Below are 19,359 nucleotides of genomic sequence, written 5' to 3'. Positions count from 1 at the left end.
TTATTGGAGAAAGATCAATGCTTCACAATCCAATTATACTCTTAACTGGATAAGTATGACGACGAACACGGAATAACTCGTAATAATAACAATTTTATAGACAGATTGGTTATTCTAATTGCTTAGTTTTTAACGGCCTTGTTCTTTCAGGGTTGAAAAGTTTGAATTCGAGTCGTCCATGCGTAATGTTGCCAGACTATGCGGAAAATCGAAATAAAAAATTTTCAATCACCCCGAACGTGGCCAAGTTTGACTCTTATAAGATTCGAACCCGAGAAATTACTAAGATGCTCCTTACGGGATTCGAACTGTAGAAATAAATCTTATAGGGTTCGAATGGGGGAGAGTAGTAGTAGTAGTGGTAGTAGTAGTAGTAGTAGTAATAGCGATAACAATGGTAATCATAGTTATCATAATAGCAAAACAGTTACGCATAGCAATATCTTTATCTTATATTGTAATTATATAGCATTAGATACCTGTGTGAGATTCGATCTTAGCATGCACATCGTCACCCAGTAAGTTCCCACTTTGGCTTACAAGTGGCTCACCGTAAACATCCTCCCAATCAATGCTAGAGTCCTTATTCAAAAGAATATCTCTATGTAGATTTGATTGGTTCAAAGGGTTGAAATCAGTTTGTTCTACAAGCTTTAAATCCATAACTCTTTTCATAGGTTCTGCAATACCAAATATTTGTCTGTACTGCTCCAACTGTCTCTTACGTTGAGTCTCTTCCCAGTTCTGCAGACGTGCTTCTAATGGATGTCTATTACTTAGCTGACTAGATTGTGGTACTGAACCACCATTTTGTTGACGTAGAGTGTCTGGCAACGATTTGATGGCATTTGATGATAATCCTTTATCTGTAGAAACTTGAGATTGGAAATTCGATGGTGGTACGACGTTCATGATAAACTAGAGTGTCTTTTATACGGTAAACTTAGTCTTTTTTGCCACTATTCTTGCTTAGTTGTTGTAGTGATTAAAGGTTCAAGTTGCCACTGCTAAGTCCGTTCCCTGTGAGAATGGTATACAAACTAGATACACATACACTACAGATGAAATAGATACAAAAGCGAGACAATAAGCTCCTTAATCAATGATATTGAGTTCATTTGGCCTATTCCATGTTCGAAATCAAGTTTAGAATACCCATACCCGTTCAAGATGGCAATCAATTGTGTTGTTCAAAGTTTGCACCTAATGGTAAAAGTATAGCTATTGGTATAGGTGATCACGTATTAGTATACGATTTAGAAACCCCACCATTACCACCAAGAATTGTACTTACTCAACACTCTAAACCCATATCTGAAATCTGTTGGTCTCCAGATGGCCAATGCATTGCAACCGCAAGTGACGACTTTACTGTTGGCATCACTCATCTTTCATACGGACCCTTGCATCGATTGGTAAGTCATACAGCTCCTGTGGTATCATTAGCTTTTAATCCTAAGGGTAATCTACTATGTTCATCCTCTATGGATGAAAGTATAAAGATTTGGGATGTTTTGAATGGGTCTCTAATGAGGACTATAGCAGCTCATTCTGAATCTGTGGTCTCTGTAGATATTCCGCAGTTAGACTCTACCATATTAAGTTCAGGATCTTATGACGGATTGATTCGTGTATTCGATATGGCATCAGGTCATTGTTTGAAAACCCTGACTTACGATAAAGATTGGCAGAGTGAAACTGGTGTGGTACCAATTTCTCAAGTTAAATTCTCACAAAATGCTAGATATCTTTTGGTTAAATCACTAGATGGGATCGTCAAGATTTGGGACTGCATTAGAGGTGATGTTGTTCGTACTTTCAAGATTGAACCTTCCCAGGAGAGACAGTTACAAAGATCCTGCGGTATGGATTTCTTATATCCATCAGACGGATCTGCTCCAATAGTCGTTAGTGGATATGAGGATGGTAAGATTTACTGTTGGAATTCTGCCACTAAGAAACTTTTACAATTGATTGATGGTGAAACGCATAGCGGTAATCCTGTAATGAGCATTCACTGTTATGGAGAAACCATGTGCTCCCTATCGCTCAATGGGGATTGCTATGCATGGAAATGGACATGTAAATAGAACTTCTGTATTTTATCTGTAATAATGATGCCCATCACTTTGAAAAGATTGAACGAACTTCAATGAAAATTCCACAGGTGGAATCGAGAAAGATAACAATGATTCTTGCCAGAAGCAGGTTGCACACGTTTAGTAAAGTGCTAAGAGAGCTTCCTGCACTAGATATTGTTAAACCAAGATTTGAATTTCAAAGACAAGCTCAAAATGTTAAGCAATCGCTAGCATGTAATCCTGGTGATAAAGTCGTTATAAATGGATGGATTGATAAGAAGCCAAGAAAAATTGGTAAAGAATTGATATTCGGCGAGATTCGTGATTCTCAGGGAGATGTGATTCAAGTGGTTGATTCTCAATCATTTCTGAAGAATGCTGCTGTAGAAGACGTTGTTCAAGTGCAAGGTTCACTGGCATTGAAAAAGGGCAAAAAGAGCGATGAGCCCAAGACCAGCTTGGAATTGAAGTTAGAATCTGTTGCTACTCTTAACGGTGCTGATAAAAGAGCTGCAGATTTACAAGATTTTAAAACCAAAGGTGCGTACCCTCCGGAATACAGATATTTACAACTGAGATTACCAAAATTCCAACAGTTTTTACAGACTAGGTACCAATTATCCAAAGCTTTGAGGCAAAAATTTGATGAACTAGGGTTTACTGAAATTGAGACCCCCATTTTGTTCAAATCAACTCCAGAAGGTGCTCGTGAATTTTTAGTTCCCACTAGAAGAACTACTACTGATGAAGAACCTACTTTTTATGCATTACCACAGAGTCCTCAACAGTATAAGCAATTGCTTATGGCAAGTGGTATAAACCGCTATTTTCAAGTAGCCAAATGTTTCAGAGATGAAGATTTAAGAGCAGATAGACAGCCTGAATTTACACAGTTAGATTTAGAAATGGCATTTGCCAATGGGGAAGATGTGATGCAATCGGTGGAAGAAGCAGTAACTTTCGTTTGGAAAAAACTGTCCAGAGGTCTCTACACCTTGGATATCCAGGGCAACGTGGTCCCTGTTAGCGAATCTCAACCCGTAAGACATATGAGTTACAGGCAAGCCATGTCACAGTATGGTATTGACAAACCAGATTTATGTGCGCCAGATCTCAAGATTCTTGATCTTTCAGAATTCAGAGCACTAGGAAATTCGGACAAGAGCTTCCCTATTTTTGAAGTTCTGATCTTAAGAAATGCATTCGACGACAAGAAAGACTTTAACAAGAAATGGTCATTTTTGAAGAATCCTGAACATTACAACTATAGGACTCCTAAAGTGGTTCCCATTCTAAACGAGCAAGATAAGAGTCAATGGGTTGACCAGTTCTTGGACATTGCCTTCTTTGAAAACCCTAAACTAGTGGCCAAGGCCTTAGACCTACAACCTGGTGATATCATATGTGGATCTACTAGACAAGATATTTTGAAGTTATTTGAGAATCCTACACCTTTGGGTAAATTACGTCAACTGGTCATGAAGAGTAATGCATACAAGGACAAATTGATAGATCAGGACGTTGCAGTCTGGATTAAAGACTTCCCTCTGTTCTCTCCGGTGGAAAAGGAGTCTAGTAATAATTTCGAATACCCAGAATATGAAGAAGATCGTGTAGAGTCATCTCATCATCCTTTTACTATGGTGCAAATCCGTGATTATGCCAAATTGGGAACCAATCCAACCCAGGCATTGGGACAACATTACGATCTCGTTGTCAACGGTGTTGAGCTGGGCGGTGGATCCACTAGAGTGCACGATCCACAGTTGCAAGAATACATCTTTGAAGAAATTCTAAAGATTAAAGAACCTCACAAAGTTTTCGGCCACTTGTTAGAGGCATTCAAGATGGGTACACCTCCACACGCAGGATTTGCAATTGGGTTTGACAGAATGTGTGCCATGCTCTGTGGTACTGAAAGTATTAGGGACGTCATGGCTTTCCCTAAGAGTGTTACAGGCTCTGATCTGGTCGTAGGAAGTCCCTCCACAGTCAAGAATGAAGCTCTTGAGCAATATAATGTCTTCAAGAAGAAGTAAGATTTTCTAACTTCGATTTTCTTGTAAATATTCCAAATATGCTTGCAGATAGATAATTATGACGATAAAAAGAAACAGCAGATATGTACATTTGAAGCACAAAAATTCCTTGTTTTATTGGATTCACTAAGTATCATTTCAGAGAGGTTAACAGCTTTAAATATTCATTGTGATCCCCATGGTTATTTAGATGATTTACGTTTTCTTGAAAAAAGAATAATGAAATTTCAACGAGCGATGAGCTTACACTTAAACACAAGAATAAAGATCAGACAACCGATTGTTTTCATGATTTTCTAGATGTTTGTGCCCTTCAGATTGGCTACTTCAAGATTTTCCACATTAGCCCTAAGAAGGTGCTACTCAGCGCAACCTGCTAGTCCACTCAAGAGTAATACAATTCAAAGTCTACATGAAAAATACTTGAAGGGGATACCCATAACGGTCAGCACTGCTCATGATTATATTACTTCTCAATGGGTACATGATGCCAATTGTGATGCAATTCTTGTGGGAGATTCATTGGCAATGACAGCTTTAGGTTACGAATCTACCACTGACATTTCATTCGATGAATTTAAATATCACGTTCGATCTGTTTGCAGGGCCCAAGGTCCATCAATGATCATGGCAGATATGCCATTCGGGACTTTTGAAAGTAGTATACAGACAGGGATCACGAATGCAATTGATATTATGAAATTGAGCAGCAAAATTGCATCTGTTAAGGTGGAAACGGGGCCCCATACAAAGGACTCCTACACGATAGGATTTATCAAAGAGCTGTGTTCAAGAGGTATACCGGTGGTTGGTCACTGCGGACTTACACCACAAAGAGCACATTCGTTAGGTGGATTCAAAGTACAGGGCAACAAGAGAATTGAAGATATAAGTATTTTATGTGAGACCGCCAAGAAATTGGAAGAAGCTGGGTGTTGGGCCATTTTAATGGAATGTGTTCCTCATAAGGTTGCTAGCTACATTACCTCTAAATTATCTGTACCTGTGATTGGCATTGGTGCAGGTCCTGGCTGTAGTGGGCAAGTTCTCGTGATTGCCGATATGATTGGCATGAAACAGAATTCTTTACCTCGATTCGTGAAACAATATGGTCAACTGCACTCCCATGCCCAAGATGCATTGAGCCAATACGTGAAAGAAGTTGAAGAATCGACTTTCCCCAACCAAGAACTGCATACATTCAAAATCAAAGAAGATCTGTGGAAGTCCTTTTTGGACGATACAAATAAGAACAGCAACATCAATAACACCAACTAATGGACATAATCGTTTATATTTCAAAATTATTCGAACTTTTCCGTTTTACCAAGTTCAGGACAGTAACATCTATCCTTAATACTTTGTCTTGCCGCCAAAGATTCAAGCCTCTCCTTCGGTTCTCTAAAATACTCTCCGCTCAGTGTGAACGTTCCCCAATGAACACCCAAAGCGTGTTTAGCATTTAAATCTTGCATTATTTGCACTAACTCTTCAGGACAGATGTGCCGAGGTTTTTGGTGCCATTCAGGACAATACTGCCCACATGGTAGAATCGCCAGCTTACAATCACCACCGAAGCGCTGCTTGATCCTCACGAATAGATCTTTGACATACCCAGTGTCACCACCATGGAACATTATAGGTTTACCATTATGACTAAACAAGAACGAGCACCAAAGCGATTCGTTAGCATCTAAAAGAGATCTTCCAGACCAGTGCATCGCGGGTGTACTTGAGACGTGATAACTATGACCATCTTTCTTGAGCTCCAAAGTCTCCCACCATGACAGTTCGACCACATTGCTGACGTGATGTTCCTCCATAAATGTTTTCATACCTGCCGGTACTACCCAAAGTGGATGTCCCTTTTGCCAATGTTCCAAACTCTTCATATCTAAATGATCTGGATGGTTATGCGAAACCAAAATTACATCAGGTGTAGGTACATCATGTATTTGACAGGGCATTTCAGTAATTCTTTTTGGTCCCAGTGTTTCGTGCACTAAGAAATCACTAAAAATTGGATCAGTCAATACCTTGAGGCCGTTGTAGACCACATAATTACACGATTGTCCCAACCAGGTATTGTAAACTGGAAAATCCTTGCCCTCCTTCTTCTTAACCACTTCTGAGGACGTTTCTTTTAGTATTTTGTGAGATATAGGATTCGAATAATCTTTAAGTTGACAATCTGGACCCCATTCAGGTTTATGGACTGGCATCAATTTACCCATTTGCACTTTATCTTTTGGAATCCCGCCTCTACTAACCTGAAATAGTTCAAATATTCTGTTACAAAAGAATTCATAAACGGTTTGTATCCTATACTCGTAGAATGGATTTTCATAACGTCCTAACACTTGCAAAGGAGAATATTTGATCAAAGTTCCTTCAAAATTTTCCCCTTCACCTTCCACCAATTCTGAAAGTCTTTGACGAATTTCGACTTCTTTAGCTGCCGATGTGGAGACATATATGGCATAACCGGTATAAGGTATTAATAAAGTAAGTACAGCGCTAAGCACATAATGCTTGGAAGGTTCTGGTTTGTTATGAGAATTTTTGGTGGCAAAAGTTCGCCGCAATATTACTTGATTGCACCTTGAAGATAAAAATCTGATTGAAGATGATCCCAGAAGTTGATATCCAGAAGTTATCATGATCAACCAAGCTTAATCATTTAAAATCACCAAAAATTGCCAGTATCAATCCGAAATTTGGAATCCTTTGTCAGGAAAAGGGTGAATTAGTAATTGAGGTATGTCTATTCTTATTACCCACACTCTAGAAGACCATATGAGCTCCCAATCTCGTACAAATTCCTTAAATATTCCTATTATTTTGATGGCTATATATTCTCGAAGAGTACAATGAAAAAAATCTGAAATGTTGAAAAAAAAAAAAGAAAACTAACTTCAAGATGAGATGAGCTATACTCAATAAAGAGGTAAAATAAGGATTTAGAGGTCTAAAATGTCATTCAGAAGACGTGGGGAAGTTCTTAACGGAACTGGAGCTAGGAGAGCCGATCCCCGTGGATTACCAGGGCGTCCCCTGGCCGGTAGAGAGATACCACAGAGGGAATCTCCTCCAGTTGGAGCCGGTAGAACTGTACCACCAACGAGTCAGTTTGCCAAACTCAATATCGATAATGACGTTGTTAGTAATCATCCAGGTATAAGACCTTCTCCTGCTACGTCTCAACAGACTACATCCACTGGTTGTCAGGATTTGGATAGACTATTGGGACACATGGGGTTACCGCTGGGAAATTCATTGCTGGTAGAAGAAAAAACTACCACAGAGTTTAACACAGTGCTTTGCAAAGTTTTTGCTGCACAGGGTATTGTACATAATAGGATTGATTCCAACAAGACGGGGAACACACATTTGATTGTGGTGTCGTTAGATCAATCATTTTCCAAACAGTTGCCTGGCACTTATAAGGGTAGTAAGAAGGATATTAAGAGATCAAAGATCGCAGAGGAGGAATCAAAGTTGACAGTCCAGAATTTGGCAGAACAAGCGCAACCTTCTCGTTACAACGATTTGAGAATTGCATGGAGGTACAAATTGACCGATGGTGCTTCCAAAGATGAAAATCCTGTCTACAATGCAGAGGAATATAAGAATTACAGCAACCAATTTGACATCACTACACGATTGATGCCAGCACCAACACCACAGGAGATCTCTTTTGTATCACCTGTACAACCTTTACAAACTGTATTGGGTCAGATAGACCGAATCATTACACAGAACAAGGGTAAACTAATACGAATTCTAGTGCCGTCATTATTACATCCTGCCATGTATCCACCACATATGTTCAAGCTTTCGGGAGTCGTATCACTAGTGCATGGACTCAGGGGCATCATCAAGAAGCATCAATCCCGGTGTGCTTTATTAGCCACGGTATCTGCTGACATGTTAAGTGATTTTATGATATCACAGGTGGAAAATATTTTTGATTCAGTGCTCACCTTGGAGCCATTTGATCAAGAGATGCTAAAATTCTTAGAAAGAGCCTACAAATCGCAACCTAATAAAGTACAACATGGACTATTGCATGTATTGAAACTACCGGTATTTAGTGAGAGGGGTGAAATGCATGTAGCTAAATCAGAGTTTGCATTCAAAAATGGTAGGAAAAGATTTGAGATCGAAGAATGGGGAATTCCAGTCGAAGATAACGAAGATGCAGGCGGGAATCCATCATCGTCTTCATCGTCAACCCAATCAGCTCTGCGAAATGACAGTACAAACCCTCAATCAGCAGATGCTCCAGGCAGTAATACAACAGTTAATCTGGATTTCTGAGAATAACGTCTACTTAGGATTTTTATCGGTATTTTTCTGCCATTAGTCACTGTATAAGCATAGTCTTGTTATATAAGAAGTATGAAGTACAGTCCGAAATAAGGTCCTTTTAACAACCTTCGCTAATAACCCTCTTTTTAGAAGGGAGATAAGGACCAAAGTGAATAAAAAGCTTTGAGTAGACTATTATGAAGGCTCTAAGGTTTAATCAGGATGCAACCTGTTGTGTAGTAAGCCCTTCACCTCGTCTGGTGAGTATCTACAATTGTGACCCCTTTGGTAAATGCTTCGAAATGGATAGTGGTAGTAGGGACGATAGTCAAGATAGTTTAACGCCACCTGGGAATGATGCCAATATGGATAATAACTTTGTCATAGAGATGCTTTTTTCCACCAGTCTTGTGGCTATTGCAGATAAGAGTCAAGGGTCAGCAAGTGCCAAGAGATTAAAGATTGTTAATACGAAGAGGAAGTCAACAATTTGTGAGATTTCATTCCCACATCAGATTGCAGACGTTGTGATGAATCGTAAAAGAATGTGCATTTTATTGGAAAGTGATCAAATTTTCATCTACGACATATCGTGTATGAAACTACTAGAGACTATTGACCTTTGGGAGGATCATTTTAAGAAGAATACGGCGAATGCTGAATCAGCATCGTTAAGATCAAGAGTTCGTAGAAGTAATGCTGTGGGAGATAGGAGAAAAAAACCTAAACTGGCATTAAGTGGTGATGATAGAAGCATATTATGCTTTACATCGTATAGTTCACCGAGGAACAATCCTGATTCTTTCCTATTACACGATGTGGTAGTTTACGACACTTTAAACATTTCCCCAATAAATTATTTAAATTCCGTGCATAAAGGTGATATCGTCTGTATAGCCATAAGCCATGATGGTAAATTGGTCTCTACGGCATCTGAAAAGGGTACAATTATAAGAGTTTTTAATACTGGAGCTGATACAGACTATGAAGCTGGTAACCTATTGATGTATGAATTTAGAAGAGGCTCAAGACCATGTCATTTATACCAATTGACCTTCGATAGACATGCAACGATGTTGGGATGTGTTGGTGATACTGATACAATACACATATTTGATCTAAAACATCGTCAAAGTGAATCAACTAACGGTGAATTAAATGAAGATGAGTTATTACAGGCTAACGAGGAAAACCACAGATTATCTATGCAAAATTCGGAGCCTTCTAAACAAATTGCTCATTTTATTTCCAAACGGTTGGGTTCATCAATAGCATCACAAAATTTACGTCGTAATTTTGCACATATTACCATCCATGATGGTTGGGGTCACTGTCTAGGCTTTCCAGAAGAATTCCCCAATCAGATTTATATCGCCAGTGATGATGGTAAATTTAGGGTCTACACACTACCGTCAACTACAGGTGAATGTGTACTCACAAAGGCAAGTACATTTGCCTAGACAAAGGAAGCAAAAAAATAATAGGTTATATCTTTATACAAGTGTTAAAAAAACCATTTTCTGTACCAGGGCTTATCATTAGTTTTATTATTACCGTTATTCTGTGAAGACGATACGTTTTGATTTTGAGATTTTAAAGTTTGATCCAATTCCATTTCTAAACTCTCGACATGAGATTGCAACTCCTTTTCCTTTTCTACAACCTCTAGTTTCCACCATACATAGTGTAATATCAGATAAACAGTTGAACTCATTAGAAAGAATACCCACAACGGCCTTACGAACCTTTTTAATGAAACTTCTTGGGACATCTTTTCTTGTTTGTTTAGATTTTTGAGCATTTCTAATTCATTCTGAACATTCAGCTCGATGGTACGTTCATTAATCAACTTTCTAATGAGTTCAGGGTCCACACCCTCTAATGATTTCAATTTAGTCAAATCTTCTAGACTCTTTATATCTGTACCTTGTGAAGACTTAAGCGGACAGTAAACAGTTAGGGGGGAAAGTTGACATGCTCTGAAAGCTGACCTGGTCGATATCGACTTGAAACTAGTCGGCAATACCCTCAACATGGCGGGATATTTATCGTTTTCACCACTAATAGATACTACAGCCAAGTTGAAATTTCAATCACTCCGAGATGAACTTTACTATTGACAAGGTACATATTATAAGAGCTATAAAGAATTTAGCTAACGATTAACTCATCTGGCTTTCTAATCATCACGATGGCTCATGAAACCATAATTGTTACGCACTTTCCAAATTTCAAATTTTGCTCTTTGTTGTAGTTCAAACTGTTTACCGGCTGTTAGTGAATGTTGCGCAGATTCACCATCACTTCTAATGACTGATCCAATGGACATAAACATCCCAAAGGTAGCTGCTGAACCTGCGATGTACTTACTCAGCGTTCTAACAAATCCATCAGGACCGGGTCCCTGTGTAACGATGGCAAATCCACCAAATAGTACACCTGTACAAACACCAACTGCTGTACCCATCATAAGTCCCATCTTGAACTTATCCCAATTAGATGGCTGCTGAGCAGCATAAACCTGTTGAACTGGTGGCATTGTGACTGAACGCTGGTACTTAACGATGAGATATGATGGGATTCGATCCTTTTCAACAACCTTCAGTTGTTGAAGTAGTGATGATGTTGAAAAAAATTGTTCAAGACATCTTTAAATGCATTAACATCGATGCTTTAAGGGACCACTTGGGAAGAAAGGTCAGTGAAGATGTTTAAATATGCTTCAAGAAGGCTGTTGAGTAGTACTGCTAAGAGCCCACCTGGCTTGTTAGAAGATTTGAAGCTTAGAGGGTTGATTGCACAGGTTGCACAACCTGAACAATGGTTACACGAAAAACTCTCACAAGGCCATAAGATAAAGCTCTACTGTGGGGCAGATCCAACAGCCAAGTCGCTTCATCTGGGTAATGTTGTTCCATTGATGATATTGCTAAACTTTTACGTGAAGGGACATGATGTTTTTGCCCTTGTCGGTGGTGCTACGGGCAGAGTTGGTGATCCTAGTGGGAGAACTACTGAGAGACAGGGGATGAGTGATGATTCGAGGTTAGATAATGTGGATAGAATTCAACAGCAATTTACTAGATTTTTCGAAAATGGTTGGAAATATTACGAATCAAGGTTTCCGCAGATTTCTGCTCGAGGACCAGGACGATTGGTTAAAGTTGATAATTACCACTGGTGGAAAGATATTAAGCTTTTAGATTTTCTAGCACAGTACGGTAGACATATTAGAGTCCAATCTATGTTCTCTAGAAGTTCCATTGCCAGTAGGATTGAAGGTAAGGACGGATTGGGTTTTAATGAATTTACTTATCAAGTGCTACAGGCTTATGATTTTTACCATCTTTACAAAACTCATGGTGTATCGTTGCAAGTTGGTGGTAACGACCAATGGGGGAATATTACTGCAGGAATTGATTTTATTGATAGAGTGGTATCAAGTAGCTCCGATAAGTTATCGCCTGGTGGTATCACAGCACCATTATTGTCAACTTCTACAGGTGAGAAATTTGGTAAAAGTGCTGGTAATGCAATTTTCCTTGATCCTCAAATTAATACTGCATACGATATTTTCCAATTCTTTTACAATACCAAAGATGCTGATGTCTGCAGATTTCTCAAGATCTTTACGCTGTTACCTTTGGAGACCATTAGTACAGTAGTGCAAGACCATATGGAACAACCACACTTACGCAAGGGCCAAAGATTTTTAGCAAAAGAAGTTACAGACTTACTCTTTGGCGTGGGTTCGGGTGAAAGGTCAAGTAAAGTATCTGAAGTCTTGTTTGGGCATGTGTCGGAGGCCAACATGAGCGCTGATGAATTAATAAAGCTGTTTAGTGAAGCCAAGATTTTGCAAAAGGTTCCTAGAGGTCAAAGTTTGGTGGATATCATCACACAAGTGGCACCATGCTCCAAATCAGAGGCGAGAAGGAAATTGAGTCAAGGTTCTGTTCTGCTCCATTCCTCAAAACTCAAAGTAACTGAAAACATAGATCAACTAGGTCAGTTCTTAATCGACGATAAAGTACTAATATTAAGAATTGGCAAACAAAAGTGCCATGTTATTGAAATCCTGTAAATAAAGTAAATATATGTACATATAAATAAATACAAATCACATCACCTTTTGACATTCCTAAACATTTCAAATGCAGACCAGGCTCTTACAACCCAAATCCAGATCATAACTGGGCACAGCAGGAACCAACACCAGTAGTAAACCCTATCCTCATAATCTTTCACATAAAGGAAACTTAGGATGCTGATTGCAACTGTACCATAAGTGAATCCTAAAATGCAGTAGCCTAGTGCCTTTTGCTGCATCCAGGAATTATCGAGTCACCTCTAATCCTTCGAAGATTTTAAAGGTTAAAGTAAATAAAATCGCCTTAAGGATGATCAATTTCACTCCTGTCGAAAGGTAAGATATAGAGAAAGATATAGAGAAAGGATTGAAACCAATGTCTGAGGCTGGGACTACATCTATTTACGAACGAGTGTCAACGATGTTCCTCAAGAAATACAAGGATTATGTGATAGGGAAGTATAGAGATGCTAGCGATGCGCACAGGTTTCATGAGTTGCTACGTTCAAATGGGCTTGCTAGAGAATTATACGGTTCATCTCAAAGACTCTGTACCATCTATGACAATGCCGATTGGCATTCTAAAGTTTTGGAGACCTTAGATCTGGAATTGATCTACAGTAATGTGGACAAGATGCCCAAGAAGACAGAAGAAGAGTATACTGATAATTTAGTGAAAGAGCTATTACGTTACTTCAAGCAAGATTTTTTCCGTTGGTGCAACCAACCTGATTGTGATAAGTGTGGGCCTGGATCCTCTAAATTTCAAAAGGCTATTGGTGTTGTGGGTCCTAACGGGGAGGAGGCCAAATATGATTGTCATGCAGTGGAATTGTACAAATGTAACGCTTGTGGGACTGAGACTAGATTTGCACGTTATAATGATCCAGTTAAACTATTAGAGACACGTAAGGGCAGATGTGGTGAATGGGCCAACTTATTCACATTAATTCTCAAATCCTTTGGCTTAGAGGCACGTTACGTTTGGAATCGTGAAGACCATGTTTGGAATGAATACTACTCACCTTTTTTGAAAAGATGGGTTCATTTAGATTCCTGTGAGCAGTCCTTTGATCAGCCTTACATCTATGCTATAAATTGGAATAAATCCATGTCATACTGTGTTGCCTACAGTAGTGATACTGTGACAGACGTTAGTAAACGTTATATTATTAAGAATCAATTGCCGAGAGACCAAATTAAGGAGGACGACTTACAATTTTTCTGTTATTATGTGACCAAACAATTGAGAAGTAGTCTAAAGGATGATGAAATTTACAATTTGGATTGTAGAGATAATTTGGAAAAATTGGAGTGGGTTCCCAAGCCTTCTAGTAGTGATGGGAAGGATGCCGCCACTAATGCCAGTAATCCCGGTGCAGGTAGAGAAAGTGGATCAGCGGAATGGAAACAACAAAGAGGTGAAGATGGTAAATGAAATTTAAAAACAGGACTGATATGAAATTAGGAAGGATGTCTATATGATAATGAAGCAAGTGATTCTTGTTCTTTTGCTTTAGGTGCGTTTTATAATCTTCGAAATTATTTAAACGAGGAATTCATCAAAGGTGCTGAAGAAAGAGGCAATATGGGTATTCATCCAAGAATCCCAAGTTTCATCCAAATATGCCAGGTGACCACCTAGATCAGTTGCCAAGAGTAACAAATTGGGGTTCATCTTGACTTGAGAGTAGGGAATTGAGCTGGCATCGATGATAGGGTCATCTGTAGAGTTAATGATTAAGGTGGGAACTTGTACCTTGTGTAAATTGTTGATGGCAGAGCCTGCTCTGTAGTATTCCTCTGCACTGGAGAATCCCATAGAAGGTGCAGTGAAAGTACCATCGAATTCTAACATCTGAGTAAAAGATTTGGCTCTTTCTAAGTTGGACTTAGTGCACATGTACAGACAAGGGTTTTCGATATCTGGCTGGAATTCGGGCTTAGAACCTTCAGGCGATTCTAATTCACCCATATTCACTTTCACAAGTCTGACCAAAAATTGGGTAATTGCCTTAGAGAATAAATTTTTTGACCAGTAGTCTTTCTTCATCTTTTCAGCGCATAATAAGAAATCCCATGGGCAACATAAGGTTACAGCGGCGGTAAGGTTAGATTCAGAACCAGTTTCACCTAAGTAGTTAGCCAAGAGAGAAGCACCAAATGAAAATCCGACCGCATAAATCTTTCTATTTGGGTTTCTAGATTTTTCTCTTGCAAGATATTCCTTCAGATCTCCTGTTTGGAATGCAGAAAATAACTTCTTATTCGTAATCTTAGAACGAGCACATCCACGACAGTTTAACACTGCTACTTGGAATTTCCCACCATCAATCTTGGACAGTTTCGAGGTTAAAGATCTAATGATTGTTTCGTGAGATCCACCTGCCAAACCGTGGAGCACAACAACCAAAGGTCTTTGGTCACCATGGACCTCAGCTAGCTCCTTTGCGGTCAGATACCTAGTACGTGCTTGTAAACGAGGCCAATTCTGTGGATGGGTATCCTTCTCATCCTTCTCGAATTCCAATTTGTTGAAAGAGCCAGAATTTTGACGCAGTTGGTACTTCTCCTCCCAAGAAACCATCACATTGTCAACAGTACAAACACCACCATCAGATAACTCCAAGATTTCTCTACCGTAAAATACTGGAAACCATTTCGTATAGTCGGCACCGCTCAAATACATCGTTTGTAAAATACCTGTGAAAAGGAAGTTGTTCAATTTGAACTTAGAACCATCCTTTAGTGCAGGAACATACTGGGAGACAAAATGTTGGAAATCTATCTTGGTCTTGTCATGGTTTAAAGTCAATTTGGTGGTTCCAGAGGGAGCACTCGTATGTTTAAGAGTTCCACGAGATCCCCAATGAAATGGGTTAATGATGGGAAGGTTCGACATTGTGACGCTCAGACTTAAACTCAGTAGCAAAAGAGACCCAATAACAGCGATCGAAGGGTTTTTGTTGGAAGATCTACTGTTATTTTACTTTTTATGAGTACTAATTTAAAGTTTACGTAAATATCCTCGAGCCTCCCTGAGGCATATGAAAATCATACGTCCTCCGAACATATATATTATAAAGTTAAAATTCTAAGATAAAATTTAGAGTATAACTTATTTCAGGTGGTGTGATATTTACAAGATCTCTTTTCTAATTTAGTCCACCTCTAAATTAATACGTTCCACTATCTTGCGCTGAGAGGCTGCTCTTTCGTGGATTTGTTGCAGGTATTTGATCGACAGGGTATTGTCATGACGTCTTTTCTCGAGCTCTCTTTGAGCACCATTTTTCTTCTCGAGTACTAACTCACAGGATTTTAATATCTCACGAGTGGGGGTTCGTAACACTTCACGCACCTCCTTAGAGATCCTCTCGGAATTAGCATGCACATAGTCACTTTCCTGTAAGGCTTTCCTGTACTTGAGCGACAAATTTTGTGGCAGTGCTCTAGGCAAATCGTGTACCAAATAGGCCGCACCCAATACAGTACCCACTATAAACAAAGACCCTGATATTTTCTTTATCGCATTCCATGAAAAGAACTGTACGCCGTGGATCACCACGTTTCTCATTAGTCTGGCACCACCAACAGAATACACTGCCAGTGTAGGAATTTTGGAAGTAAATATTAGGGAAGGTTTACACCAGTACTGGTTCAAAGAGTAACTCGTGAGACCCAAGGCTGTAGTGAACCCGTTATCGGTTTTCTTTTCATCAGGTGCAGTAGCTTCGCTCTCAGCTGTAGTAGTCGCCGTGGGGAACCCAATACCCCATGTCATATATCCAAAGAACCCTTCCCATGAGGGCGCAAAGAGATCAACCATTGATAAGGGTACAGATAATTTTTTACCAAAGAAATGGCGTCTCTTGGTAAACATCAAATCACTTTTGAAAACACGATTGGACATAAATTCATCACCCAATTCTTCTTTACCCAAATTACTAATTTCCTCCACTGATTGTTGGGTTTGACCTCTGGCGTAAATTTCACTGGATAAAACGCACTCCTTAATGCGATCTTTGATGTACTGTTCCGTTTGGAATATGAAATCGTGAAGTTGCGACAGACCTTGATATTTGGGAAATTCATTAAGTGGAATTTCCAAAGAAGATATTATTTTCTGCCTTGTAAATTCGTAAGTATCTGTTACGATTTGTTCGGCTAATTTGTCGACGCTATTGGACAATCCGTCGCAGCCTTCTTTCACTTTAGTCAATTCAGGTTTCAATTCCTCCATCTGTCTTCTTAATGATTCATCTTCTTCACGGTATTTCATAACGTTAAATTCTACGATGCTTTGTAAATCACTTAGAATTTTGCACAAATACGTCTTGGCTGGCAGTAGTTTGGACAGTGACCTTTTCTTCAGAACAAAATTTCGTAGAGAATTCTCCAAATGGTCAAAATCTGGATCAGGATCTTCATCCCCGTGAGGCTCGTCGTCATCACCATCATTGTCATCTGGTTCACCACCTGGGCCACCACCTTCACTTGCCAGAAAATGAATAAATTGTGAGGAACTTTTGTAAGTCTCTGGTGATAGATCCTTAATCTGTTTCAAAATCAAATCTTTGCACCTTTGTTTATCTCTAATCCTGTCGAATTTCTTTACCACAAAGAACATAAGCTTCTTTTCTCTTGATGCTAGAGAGATAAATTCTTTGGCCGACAATGTCAATTGGTTTTCAGCGTTTACGACAAATATTACAAGATCGATTTCTTCCTGACGAGTCATTACTTCTGCAGTCTGTACCGAGTCCATATTTAGCCCTGGTGAATCGATTAAAGATATATCAACGGTACCATTTCTCAAAAGACTATTTTCAGGAGGTCTCTTATCATCCTTGATGTAAACTTTGAGCAAAACGTATTCATCATTTTTCAAAACCAATTCATCCAATTCGGTCAAGGGAAAGGTCTCATAAGTAGATTTATCTCTGATGTTATAGACAGCGTTTGCCTCTTTAGCTGATTTTGACCTTTCAATGGGGAAAGCATGGACTTCTTCCAAATTATCATTTTCTCTTGCCTCTAAAATTTCACAAAATACATTAGTGCAGGGCAATTGATCCTCTGGTAGCAGTCTGCGCCTCAGCAATGAATTACAAAAGCTTGATTTCCCCGTATTAACATCACCTGTGATGAAAACTTTAGAAGACACATCATCAACACGTTTTTGCAAAGAGTTTAGATGGTTGAAAGCATCTTTGATTTGAGCTCTCAACAATTTGGCTAATGCCTTTTTATCCAAGTTGATTTCATCCGATTTGGAATAATTACCATCAATCTTCACTTGGACTTTTAAAACATGTAATCCGTCCACTTTAATGGGCAAGTGAATAGGTCTTTCCTGGTTCTCCACATCAAGCTGTTGTAAAAGATCTTGTACTTGTAAAATGGCCCTATTAAGACTTACACGATTATTGTTGTAATTCATCTGACTCAATTGTGCCGATAACATCCTTTCACTGGATAAAGATCTCGTATGAGAGCTCGTGTGAGGTTTCAGCGTATGCACATTTCCTGAAACCGCCGTAGAAGAATCGTCCAAAACCTCATCGTCATCATCTTCACCGTGTATTATGAAAGAACCCTGCGATCTGGAATAAGTCACTTGCGAAGGTGCTACAGTGGAGGAATCATCGTCAATACTACCATCGTTCGAATCCTTGTTTTGCAAATGTTTTTGCGACATCCTAGCCAGTAGGTAGAAATCCCTGTCTGAGGATTCTGTGCGATCTAAAGTTGTCTATGTTTAATTCTTGTTCTGGTTCATCATCACTCCCAAAGGATCTTTTGTGAATCATGTGGTCGTTTCCTACGTTACGTACTTACACAGTAGTAGTATTATATAGTATAAAGGCGGTTACGTAGAGGTACATGAATTTTTAATGATCAGTTTTCCTTTTTCACATCTAATTTTGCAGGGTTGGAATTGGATTGTGCCAGTTTCTTGGCTTGACGTCTCTTTCTTCTCTTCATTTTCTTTATGTAACCGTAGCATTCATTCTCTCCAAATCCGTAAAGAGGCCTAAAACTTTCTATTACACCACAATCTTCGAATAGGTTGGGGAATAGCCAGAATCCACCATTTTTATTGGCGAGTGGTAGCGATAGTAGATAGACTATGACTCTGATAATGGCAATCACAAAGAAAACCGCCAGCAGACCTAATGCACCCAATGACACGTAGTATGATCCACGTCTCATGAAATATGGCCACAGGGGATAGCATACCAAGGTTAAAATGGCGGAAATGACACCGATTACGGCTAGATAATCTGTCAAAGTCTTTGGATTGTAGTTCCACACGTAGTATTCGTCAGGCTGTAATCCTGCCTTGGTGGATAGAACCAAGTTGGGGAAATCCTTATTGGGTTTTAAACCTTGCTGCTTTGACTGTGTACTATCCAATTTGCTACATGGTAACACCAATTGAGCTTTGATCATGGCAATAAATAAAACGCGTGCCTTCATATCTGCATCTTCATCACTCTTCTCCTCTTCAACAACAGGCGGGTACAGTTCAGGTTGTGCAACTGATTTTTTAGCATATTCTGGTGATTTTAATGCTCTGACAAACCTCTTGTATCTAAAGAAATCAACTTGCCTAGATTGGAATAGCCCTTTCCTCTGTTTTAGCTCCTTATGGTGGCGTAGAAGCGTGGCAATAGCCAATGCACTCTCAGGATTAATTACCACTTTTACAGTGGACATATTGATCGGATTTAACTTGGTATCAAACCTTTCTTACTATCTTATTCAACTCGATTGTTACTATTTATTTAGAATTAGTTGTTCAATTCCTTTAGTTCCGTTGTTTGTGATGCTT

At 39.2% G+C, this 19,359-nt stretch overlaps 14 protein-coding genes across 14 annotated transcripts; 7 read left to right on the top strand and 7 right to left on the bottom strand.

Moving 5' to 3' along the window:
* Nucleotides 1–471: 471 nt before the first annotated feature.
* Nucleotides 472–912, bottom strand: UMP1 (Ump1p; the record flags this gene model as incomplete). Its single annotated transcript, XM_002497807.1, has 1 exon — nt 472–912. The coding sequence occupies one exon, from the start codon at nt 910–912 to the stop codon at nt 472–474; it is 441 nt and encodes a 146-aa protein (XP_002497852.1).
* Nucleotides 913–1,130: 218 nt separating this feature from the next.
* On the top strand, nt 1,131–2,090 carry SWD3 (Swd3p; the record flags this gene model as incomplete). Its single annotated transcript, XM_002497806.1, has 1 exon — nt 1,131–2,090. The coding sequence occupies one exon, from the start codon at nt 1,131–1,133 to the stop codon at nt 2,088–2,090; it is 960 nt and encodes a 319-aa protein (XP_002497851.1).
* Nucleotides 2,091–2,152: 62 nt separating this feature from the next.
* MSD1 (aspartate--tRNA ligase MSD1) lies at nt 2,153–4,120 on the top strand (the record flags this gene model as incomplete). The annotated part of the gene is made up of 1 exon (XM_002497805.1): nt 2,153–4,120. One exon carries the CDS (start codon nt 2,153–2,155, stop codon nt 4,118–4,120), a length of 1,968 nt encoding a protein of 655 aa, XP_002497850.1.
* Nucleotides 4,121–4,420: 300 nt separating this feature from the next.
* Nucleotides 4,421–5,398, top strand: ECM31 (3-methyl-2-oxobutanoate hydroxymethyltransferase; the record flags this gene model as incomplete). Its single annotated transcript, XM_002497804.1, has 1 exon — nt 4,421–5,398. One exon carries the CDS (start codon nt 4,421–4,423, stop codon nt 5,396–5,398), a length of 978 nt encoding a protein of 325 aa, XP_002497849.1.
* A 26-nt stretch (nt 5,399–5,424) lies between these two features.
* FMP30 (N-acetylphosphatidylethanolamine-hydrolyzing phospholipase D) lies at nt 5,425–6,780 on the bottom strand (the record flags this gene model as incomplete). The annotated part of the gene is made up of 1 exon (XM_002497803.1): nt 5,425–6,780. One exon carries the CDS (start codon nt 6,778–6,780, stop codon nt 5,425–5,427), a length of 1,356 nt encoding a protein of 451 aa, XP_002497848.1.
* Nucleotides 6,781–7,093: 313 nt separating this feature from the next.
* On the top strand, nt 7,094–8,440 carry ELP4 (Elongator subunit ELP4; the record flags this gene model as incomplete). Its single annotated transcript, XM_002497802.1, has 1 exon — nt 7,094–8,440. One exon carries the CDS (start codon nt 7,094–7,096, stop codon nt 8,438–8,440), a length of 1,347 nt encoding a protein of 448 aa, XP_002497847.1.
* Nucleotides 8,441–8,628: 188 nt separating this feature from the next.
* On the top strand, nt 8,629–9,891 carry ATG21 (Atg21p; the record flags this gene model as incomplete). Its single annotated transcript, XM_002497801.1, has 1 exon — nt 8,629–9,891. The coding sequence occupies one exon, from the start codon at nt 8,629–8,631 to the stop codon at nt 9,889–9,891; it is 1,263 nt and encodes a 420-aa protein (XP_002497846.1).
* Nucleotides 9,892–9,935: 44 nt separating this feature from the next.
* Nucleotides 9,936–10,466, bottom strand: INA17 (Ina17p; the record flags this gene model as incomplete). Its single annotated transcript, XM_002497800.1, has 1 exon — nt 9,936–10,466. The coding sequence occupies one exon, from the start codon at nt 10,464–10,466 to the stop codon at nt 9,936–9,938; it is 531 nt and encodes a 176-aa protein (XP_002497845.1).
* Nucleotides 10,467–10,610: 144 nt separating this feature from the next.
* MGR2 (Mgr2p) lies at nt 10,611–10,970 on the bottom strand (the record flags this gene model as incomplete). Its single annotated transcript, XM_002497799.1, has 1 exon — nt 10,611–10,970. One exon carries the CDS (start codon nt 10,968–10,970, stop codon nt 10,611–10,613), a length of 360 nt encoding a protein of 119 aa, XP_002497844.1.
* Nucleotides 10,971–11,138: 168 nt separating this feature from the next.
* Nucleotides 11,139–12,515, top strand: MSY1 (tyrosine--tRNA ligase MSY1; the record flags this gene model as incomplete). Its single annotated transcript, XM_002497798.1, has 1 exon — nt 11,139–12,515. The coding sequence occupies one exon, from the start codon at nt 11,139–11,141 to the stop codon at nt 12,513–12,515; it is 1,377 nt and encodes a 458-aa protein (XP_002497843.1).
* Nucleotides 12,516–12,897: 382 nt separating this feature from the next.
* On the top strand, nt 12,898–13,959 carry PNG1 (peptide-N4-(N-acetyl-beta-glucosaminyl)asparagine amidase; the record flags this gene model as incomplete). Its single annotated transcript, XM_002497797.1, has 1 exon — nt 12,898–13,959. One exon carries the CDS (start codon nt 12,898–12,900, stop codon nt 13,957–13,959), a length of 1,062 nt encoding a protein of 353 aa, XP_002497842.1.
* Nucleotides 13,960–14,067: 108 nt separating this feature from the next.
* On the bottom strand, nt 14,068–15,423 carry ZYRO0F14740g (uncharacterized protein; the record flags this gene model as incomplete). Its single annotated transcript, XM_002497796.1, has 1 exon — nt 14,068–15,423. One exon carries the CDS (start codon nt 15,421–15,423, stop codon nt 14,068–14,070), a length of 1,356 nt encoding a protein of 451 aa, XP_002497841.1.
* Nucleotides 15,424–15,681: 258 nt separating this feature from the next.
* FZO1 (mitofusin) lies at nt 15,682–18,222 on the bottom strand (the record flags this gene model as incomplete). The annotated part of the gene is made up of 1 exon (XM_002497795.1): nt 15,682–18,222. One exon carries the CDS (start codon nt 18,220–18,222, stop codon nt 15,682–15,684), a length of 2,541 nt encoding a protein of 846 aa, XP_002497840.1.
* A 200-nt stretch (nt 18,223–18,422) lies between these two features.
* On the bottom strand, nt 18,423–19,244 carry SEC62 (Sec63 complex subunit SEC62; the record flags this gene model as incomplete). The annotated part of the gene is made up of 1 exon (XM_002497794.1): nt 18,423–19,244. The coding sequence occupies one exon, from the start codon at nt 19,242–19,244 to the stop codon at nt 18,423–18,425; it is 822 nt and encodes a 273-aa protein (XP_002497839.1).
* Between the last annotated feature and the right edge of the window lie 115 nt (nt 19,245–19,359).

Source organism: Zygosaccharomyces rouxii (assembly GCF_000026365.1).
Source record: "Zygosaccharomyces rouxii strain CBS732 chromosome F complete sequence".
In the NCBI taxonomy this organism is placed as follows: domain Eukaryota; kingdom Fungi; phylum Ascomycota; class Saccharomycetes; order Saccharomycetales; family Saccharomycetaceae; genus Zygosaccharomyces; species Zygosaccharomyces rouxii.
This window is presented reverse-complemented; position numbering and strand designations above follow the sequence as displayed.